Genomic DNA, 8,725 nt, shown 5'->3' with positions numbered 1-8,725 from the left:
GGTGTGATCCTGACCCAAACATTATCCAGGTGTGATCCAGACCTAAGTAAGATCCAGCTGTGATCCAGACCCAGACATGTTCCAGCTGTGATCCAGACCCAGACATGTTCCAGCTGTGATCCAGACCCAGACATGATCCAGCTGTGTTTCACACGTAAGCAAGATCTAGCTGTGATTCAGACCCAGACATGATCCAGCTGTGATCCAGACACAGCTATGATCCAGCTGTGATCCAGACCCAGACATGATCCAGCTGTGATCCAGACCCAGCTATGATCCAGCTGTGATCAGGACCCAGCTATGATCCAGCTGTGATCCAGACCCAAACATGATCCAGCTGTGATCCAGACCCAAACATGATCCAGCTGTGATCCAGACCCAGACATGTTCCAGCTGTGATCCAGACCCAGACATGTTCCAGCTGTGATCCAGACCCAGACATGTTCCAGCTGTGATCCAGACCCAGACATGATCCAGCTGTGTTTCACACCTAAGCAAGATCTAGCTGTGATTCAGACCCAGACATGATCCAGCTGTGATCCAGACACAGCTATGATCCAGCTGTGATCCAGACCCAAACATGATCCAGCTGTGATCCAGACCCAAACATGATCCAGCTGTGATCCAGGCTCTGTTGTTCATGTGATTCTGATGTCACGGTGTACTAAGACCTGATCCAGCTGGTGTTCAGTTACTTCCTTTGAATAACATCTCAGTAATTTTTGACTTTAGCGTTGTCTTTCTGTTTCTCTCCTCTACCAGGATTGGAACCGTACATGGTACACTGCAAACCCAGACCTCACCCAGTGTTTCCAGAACACTGTCCTGGTGTGGTTGCCATGCCTCTACCTCTGGGTTTGTGCCCCTATCTACCTCATCTACCTCCGCAGCCATGACCGGGGCTACATATGTATGAGTCACCTCAACAAAGCTAAAACTGTGAGTAATAATGACCTCAGGTGCTCACTTGAAAAGTGACAGAGATAGTAACAAATGAAAAGGAGACCTGTAACTGATTGGGACTGATGGTGTCAGAAAGGTACCGACATTGTTGGACACGGTCCCCATGGTCTGATAGGGGACTGATGGGGGGAGGGGGTCTGGTTTTAGAGTCTTACTTTGCCAAGTGGAAGAAATCACTCTCTCTGATGTTGTTGTACAGTGTCAGTGATGTTCCAGGTTTACCACAAACAGAGTCTACAAGTCAGAAGCTGTTTGTTGCTCTCTTCTCTCCAGGCTGTTGGTCTTCTACTGTGGATCATCTGCTGGTCAGATGTTTTCTATTCTTTCTGGGAAAGAAGTCATGGCAACAGCATCCCCGCCGCTGTCCACCTGGTCAGCCCAACCTTACTGGGCCTCACCATGGTGAGTGTTTTATATTCTGAAAATATTCAGTTGACTTTTGACTTTATTTAGTTTCAGTTTAGTTTTATTCCTGTTGTCGTGACGACTTAAGATGACCGCATGTTTCCTGTGGGGGTGTAGTTTATTTGCAGACAGTAAAGGTCAGTGAGGCTGTCATGTATAATGTGTAAATGTGTGTGTGCTCCAGCTGCTGGCCGCCATGGTGATCCAGTATGAGCGGATGAAGGGGGTTCAGTCATCTGGAGTGATGCTGATCTTCTGGCTGCTGGCACTGCTGTGTGCCACAGTCACCTTTAGGTCTAAAATCCTCCAGGTCCTGGACCAGGTGAGTCCTGAATGAACAGAGCTGGATATGGGTGAATTAAGTTTATAATAAAGGTCATAGCTGCTGTGATGTGGTCAGTTAAACACATTACCTTCAGAGGAGACATCATAGTAGATCACAAACAGAAAAACCATACACCAGCAGGTTCCGTGTGTTATAATCTGTGTTTGTCTGTGTCGTAGCCTCTCACGGTCAGTGTGTGGCGATACACCACCTTTTACAGCTACTACGCTCTGCTGCTGGTCGCTCTGTTCCTGTCCTCCCTGACGGACCAGCCCCCACTCTTCTCCCAGGCTGTCAAAGACACGGTGAGACCACCTGTCTCTCTACGCCTGTCTCTTTCCCTCCCTCATTACACCTGTCTCTGTCCTCTGTCACTGGGTGGTGGAACCTTCATCAGTTTTAGATCAATATACTTGTTAATTATTGTTTACAATAATGGTGAAGATGAACAGGACAGTCACAAAGCGTCCTCACAACTGAATTCCAAATTTCCACTGAGCTGAGTCTGAGTCTTATTCAGGTTCAGTGACAGGTGGAGCCCTCTACTGGGCTCTGAGAGTTTAACTTCTCATTCTAGATCATATGTTTTTAAAACCTGATACCATGACCCCCTTCAGACAAAGTTGAGAGAACACAAAAGTATCACTGATGTTATGTAAGTTCATTACCTGCTGATGTCAGTGTTTACCTCCAGAGATTTGAGCTGCTCCTGTAGTTTAGATTTTACTTTTCTGTCAGCTCAGAGTGTAAGTCGAACATGTTTGTGCTAACATCATGCTAACATCATGCTAACACTCATCCAGAGTGGTGAGTTAAATTACAGTGATCCAGGCTTCATCCTCCTGCTCTGCTGTTCATCCTGTTTGAATGTTGCTTCAGTGAAAGTCGTGCAGCACTGCGTCTGGTTGACAGAGTGAAATGTCACAGCGATCACTTCTATGCTTCTCGTTCCCGATGAGTTGACCTTAAATGGATTCACAGCTGATATGTGTGTGGACTGTCTAGATCCTGATGGAACCTGTTGGGTCTTATTCTCCTGTCTTTGTCCTCAGAACCCCTGTCCTGAGCCCGGAGCCTCCTTCCTCTCCAGAATCACCTTCTGGTGGATCACCAGGTGAGCAGACATGTGATGTCTCACTGATGATGGAGGCCTGTGTGTGGTACCTACGTCATGTGACATCTGCTCTTCTGGTTTTCTTTTCCCTCTGTCCCTTGTGTTGTTTTCTTGTTTCTCAGTTTGTGCCACTGGATCCCTTGTGTTGTCTCATTGGTCTAAATGTCTCTGTCCTCCATCTGGTCTCTACAGGATGATGGTGAAAGGGTTCAAGCGCCCCCTGGAGGAAAAGGACCTGTGGTCTCTGAACCCTGAGGACCGTTCCCAGAGAGTGGTCCCACAGCTGGTGCGTCGCTGGAACACAGAGTGCCAGAAGGTCAAAAGGTCAGTAGCTCGGTGCAACAGGGAATAATGGTAAAAGTGCACCTGCACGTAGATACCCACAGGTGTATGTGATGTATCTGTGGGAATAGATGGATTCAGCTTTGCTTTGTTATCAATGATAAAGAGAAGAAGAAGCCACAAGGGATTATTTATTCTCTCTCTGTGAGAGAATCTCATCTTGGAGTTCAACGCAAAGCAAAGCAAGTTTATTTGTAAAGCACATTTCAACAACAAGGCAATTCAAAGTGCTTTACATAGAACATAAAAGGCATCAAGACAGAATATAAACGCAACACAAGTAAAAAGACATTTAAATACAATTAAAAAGAAAATGTTGGATTTAAAAATAAATGAAGCTAAAAAGGAATAAGACAGATAAAACAGGAGAATAAAAGTTACACTCTCAAATTTGGTTTAATAAAAAGCAGTGGCAAACAGAAAAGTCTTCAGCTGTGATTTAAAAGACCTGAGAGTTGCAGCAGACCTGCAGTTTTCTGGGAGTTTGTTCCAGATATGTGGAGCATAAAAACTGAACGCTGCTTCTCCATGTTTACTTTTTACTCTGGGCACAGAAAGCAGACCTGTCCCAGATGACATGAGGGGTCTAGATGCTTCATAACGTAGCAGCAGATCAGAAATGTATTTTGGCCCTAAACCATTCAGTGCTTTATAAACCAACAGCAGTATTTTAAAATCAGTTCTTAGTGAGGACTCGAGCAGCAGCGTTCTGAATCAGCTGCAGTTACAGTTACAGTAGCCAAGTCTACTGAAGATAAATGTATGGACCAGTTTTTCCAAATCCTGCTGAGACATAAGTCCTTTAATTCTTGGTATATTCTTAAGGTTAGTAGGCTGACTTTGTAATTGTCTTAATGTGGCTGTTGAAATTGAGTCCATGACTACACCGAGATTTCTGGCTTGGTTTGTAGTTTTTAACATTATCAATAGAAGCTGAGTGCTGACTTTTAATCGTTCTTCCTTGGCTCTAAAAACACTTACTTCAGTTCTGTCTTTCTGGCACATCCAATCATTGATTTGTTCAATGCACTTACTCAGTGCTTGTACTGGACCATAGGCCCCTGGTGATATGGTTGTGTAAATTTTTGTGTCATCCGCATAACTGTGGTAATATATTTAGTTGTTTTCCATAATCTGAGCTAGTGGGAGCATGTAGATGTTGAACAGAAGAGGTGTGTAATTACCTACACATCTGTTCAGGTTTTACAAAAGATTTCACCTGTTGTTTCTGACTCTCCTCTCAACATACTGTTTAATTCAGAACATGCACCTGAAACAGTCCACCTGTCCCCTCCCTTTCTCTCTCTTCCAGCACGGAGCAGAAAACTTTGTACTCCCCCAGGCAGGTCCCAAACAGTGAGAGCAAAGAGGGTCGAGCAGTGGAAGAGTCTGAAATCCTGATTGTAAAAAACCCCCAGAAAACAAAGGAGCCCTCCCTGTTCTGGGCCCTGTGCCTGACCTTCGGGCCCTACTTCCTCATCTCCTGCCTCTATAAGATCATCCAGGACATCCTGATGTTCGTGGGGCCTGAGATCCTCCGGTGAGAAGCCTCAGTTCCTCTTACATCGCAACCCTCTAACAGGGCCACTGATTTATATGTCACTGATGTATCTGAGCTTCATACTGTATGTGCACATGTTGTAGAGACATAGGTAACTTGTGTCAGAAGCTGGGCCCAAATTCAGGGGCCAATTCCTACAAAGTCTCATTTAAAAGCCTCCACCTAATTTGGAGTCTGCTGCCTTGTTCGTAGACCTCAGTGTCCCACAGTCCTGTGCACCAGTCAGTTGTTAATGTTAAACAGTCATTGTTCGGGTGCTCTCTGTTGACCTGTAACGTTGGGTCATGTCACATGACCATGTTGTACTGACCAGGTGCCAAGGACTGGACAAATAAAAAGGCCCCTGCTCAACTAGAGTTTAAACTCCCATCGTTGACTCTTGTCAGCTCGGATGTTTCAGTTCTTTAAAACATGATCAACCTGCTCCACCTGTTGGTGGAGGAACGAGTTTAACTATGTGAGGTGGAATGGAGAGCTGATGAAATTTTGGTCAGCGTGACCTCACAAAACATGTTTTTGGCTAAAACTCAAGAATTCATATGCTAATTATGACATAATGGAATTATGCTTTTGAGGTAATTAAACTCATGATGGTGAGCACAGAGGAGACAGTCTCATCATCATCATCAGCGTTTCCCTTTAGCTGCTACAGACTCAGAGCATTTGGTTCTGAGGTTTAGTTCTGGTTCTGTTTTAAACAAAATGTTGACTTCCTCCACTCGATCCGGTCCAGGCTGCTGATCCGCTTCGTGAACAACTCCAGTGCCCCCTACTGGCAGGGCTACTTCTACACCGCTCTGCTCTTCATCTGTACCTGTGTGCAGTCACTCATCCTCCAGAAGTACTTCCACGTCTGCTTCGTCTCAGGCATGCGTCTGCGCACCGCCATCATCGGAGCCGTCTACAGGAAGGTACATGTTTAAAGTGACAGTGGAACGTCTCTGGTTCAGCTTCAGACTGCGGAAACACTTTTCTCCATGTTCTGACTTATTCTGCTCCTCTGCTCTTTCAGGCCCTGGTTATCAGCAGCGCAGCACGCCGCACCTCCACAGTGGGGGAGATGGTCAACCTCATGTCAGTGGATGCTCAGCGCTTCATGGACCTCATCACGTACATCAACATGATATGGTCGGCCCCCTTGCAGGTGGTGCTGGCCCTCTACTTTCTCTGGCAGGTAGGATTACACAGCCACAGCAGCTCCTTCAACCTAACCCTGACAGGACAACATGAGACTAAATTGGTCTGTACTGCTTCAACAGTGAGATAAACTGCAGAGTTCAGATGTAGATATCTGACCAGAAAAAATGTGAACTGACCTGACAGAACATTCCTTATGCAACAGAAACACTTTAATGTTAAAAAACATCCATGAACAGCTGAAGACAGAGGAGTGTTTGAAGCTGCTGAGTTCCTGATGTGAATGTGGTTTTATTATCGTTACCTGTTGCTCTCCAGAACCTGGGTCCGTCTGTGCTGGCTGGAGTCGCTGTGATGGTTCTAATGGTTCCTGTTAACGCTGTCATTGCTATGAAGACCAAAACCTACCAGGTGAGACAACTCCTCAGACTCACACTGTCACACCACATCCCTCACTTCCTGGTCAGTCAGAGTCCTGCTGGCTCAAAGACCTGCTCTCTGTGTCAGGTCGCATCCAACAAAGCACCTGTTATTTACCTGTCACCTGTTTTATTTACAGCACACACAGGTCCTTACAGTGACCGTGTATACAGATGGACAAAACAGCCTGGTGTGGCTGGTTGCACTTAGGTTATAAACTCCGCCCCCTCCATGTTAGAGGATGGATCAAACTAACGAGATGGTTCCTGTCATTTCAGTTCGTTCTCATCACACTGATGTTTGTTCAGATTTTGGTTTTAATTAGTTATTTGATGCTATAAAGTGACAGTGTGACATCATGATTGACAGCTGTGATTGACTCATGATCAGGTCGAGCAGGTGTATGGGCGGGAACTTGATACTGTGCCTCCACCCCCTGATCACTGTTGCACAGACTCTGATGTCAGAGCTCGTATCCAGGGCGCTTTGGCTTCAGTTTTGTGCAGAGGGAGGAAGTGGAGACATGTCCTCCATTTTTATCTACAAGCACTGGGTCTGAACCAAGCCTGGGGGTCAGAGGGTCCACAGGTAGCCTTGTGTCAGAGTGTCGCTCTGTGTGTCTGATGTTAGTTTACATGTGTTCCTGTGTGTGTGTGTGTGTGTGTGTGTGAGCAGGTGGCTCAGATGAAAAGTAAGGACAATCGCATCAAGCTGATGAATGAGATGTTGAACGGCATCAAAGTGCTGAAGCTGTACGCCTGGGAACTGGCCTTCAAGGACAAGGTGTCAGAGATCCGTGAGAGTGAGCTGAGGGTCCTGAAGAAGGCCGCCTACCTGGGTGCCATGTCCACCTTCACCTGGGTCTGTGCACCTTTCCTGGTGAGTTAAGTGAAGATAGACAGACATCAACCACAATGAACACAGACCTCATCATCATACATACCTCATACATGATAAACTACATTCATTCACTTGTTAAGTTAGAATAAAGTGACCTGGACTATAACCAAACTCAAACAGTTTCCTCTCTCTCATGTAGGTTGCCCTTTCCACCTTCACTGTGTACGTCCTGATCGATGAACACAACGTGCTCGACGCTCAAAAAGCCTTTGTGTCGCTGGCGCTCTTCAACATACTGCGATTTCCTCTCAACATGCTGCCTATGGTCATCAGTAGTATGGTGCAGGTGAGTCCTCAGTCACATGACCAGCTCTCAGTCTCAGTCACATGACCAGCTCTCAGTCACATGGTTGTCTCCATCATTCCTCTGGATGATGATTTTCATGTAGCCACAGTAAGAGGAGAGGCAAAGATGATGATATCTGATCTCCACAGTCACATCCCAGCATGATAAAAACACTTCCTGGTTCTTCAGGTGAAGTAACAGAGGCTGAGTGCCTTAAAGGACTAGTTCACCTAAACTATACAACAGAAAACAGATGAGTCTCCTCCAGCGGTGTTTAACTACACAGTTTAGTGTTGGTTGATCTGTCTGAGATTCCTGCCTCCACCCAGATACACCGGAGGTGAAAGGGATTAAGTTTGTGCTCTTCAAAACACTCATATGTGAATCGATGGTGTGTTGAAGCACCTGTAGCTGGTGAGTCATCACATGACTTAATTTTGGAACCATGACAGTATCAAACAAACTTTTTCACATGGTTTTAGATTTATTTGTTCATGTGTTAAGATGTGTGTCTCTGGGATTTCTGCTTCCACCTTAAATATGAATTAGGTGTATGGGATTTTCCTTCTTTTATTGTCACATATAGAATCATAAATTAAAAGTAGTCAGAATAACAAACCAACCATGTAAACCAAATAATCCTCAACACCATATAAAAGACCCAAATCTGGCTCCTCTGAGCTCCACCAACAACAGGCCACTCTCATCTGATTGGCTTATAAGTGACGCATGGCCAGGCCAACCACAGATAACAGATTATAGCCCACTACTGTAGCTTGTTAACTCACCTGTACAGGTGATGGTCAGTCAGACAGTCGACTCCTGTCCATGTGACCTTTCCAATACTGCTAATACCTGGACTCCTCATTATTCAGAGACAGTTTGGGGACAGACACTGCTCAGTGTCTCACTGTACCACTACAGATTTAAATCCATTAACCTCATAATACTGGTCTGGAGGCAGAAGTCAGCCACATGTTAAAACGCCTGGCTGAATGAGACCAGAACTGTGTGCGTGGAGACACCTCACCAGAGGACAGTGAAAAGATAAGTCAGTGATTTGGGTGGACAGGTCCTTTAAGACTTTATAATAGTGAAGTTAGGGCAGATCTAAACTATGTCAACATCAGAGACTACTTCAGTTTGTCAGTCCAGTATCATCCTCTCTCTCCTGGTGTCTGTGGGTCTTCAGGCCAGTGTGTCCCTGAAGAGGCTCAGAGTGTTTCTGTCCCACGAGGAGCTGCAGGAAGACAGTGTGGAGCACCGAGCAGC

The 8,725-nt window shown here is 45.7% G+C and overlaps 1 protein-coding gene across 1 annotated transcript in view; it reads left to right on the top strand.

The window, feature by feature from the left end:
- LOC111655613 (multidrug resistance-associated protein 1-like) overlaps window positions 1-8,725 on the top strand; it is a 25,012-nt gene that overhangs the window by 1,070 nt on the left and 15,217 nt on the right. The window contains 13 exon segments of the mRNA XM_087174199.1: window positions 763-939; window positions 1,237-1,365; window positions 1,553-1,690; window positions 1,873-1,998; window positions 2,746-2,807; window positions 3,000-3,131; window positions 4,462-4,689; window positions 5,444-5,621; window positions 5,723-5,884; window positions 6,166-6,258; window positions 6,943-7,146; window positions 7,307-7,453; window positions 8,646-8,723. Coding sequence (XP_087030325.1) covers window positions 763-939; window positions 1,237-1,365; window positions 1,553-1,690; window positions 1,873-1,998; window positions 2,746-2,807; window positions 3,000-3,131; window positions 4,462-4,689; window positions 5,444-5,621; window positions 5,723-5,884; window positions 6,166-6,258; window positions 6,943-7,146; window positions 7,307-7,453; window positions 8,646-8,723 — 1,854 coding nt within the window.

Source organism: Seriola lalandi, unplaced genomic scaffold (assembly GCF_002814215.2).
Source record: "Seriola lalandi dorsalis isolate HSWRI2012SDOR001 ecotype SW California unplaced genomic scaffold, Sedor1 jcf7180002054327, whole genome shotgun sequence".
NCBI lineage: Eukaryota > Metazoa > Chordata > Actinopteri > Carangiformes > Carangidae > Seriola > Seriola lalandi.
This window is presented reverse-complemented; position numbering and strand designations above follow the sequence as displayed.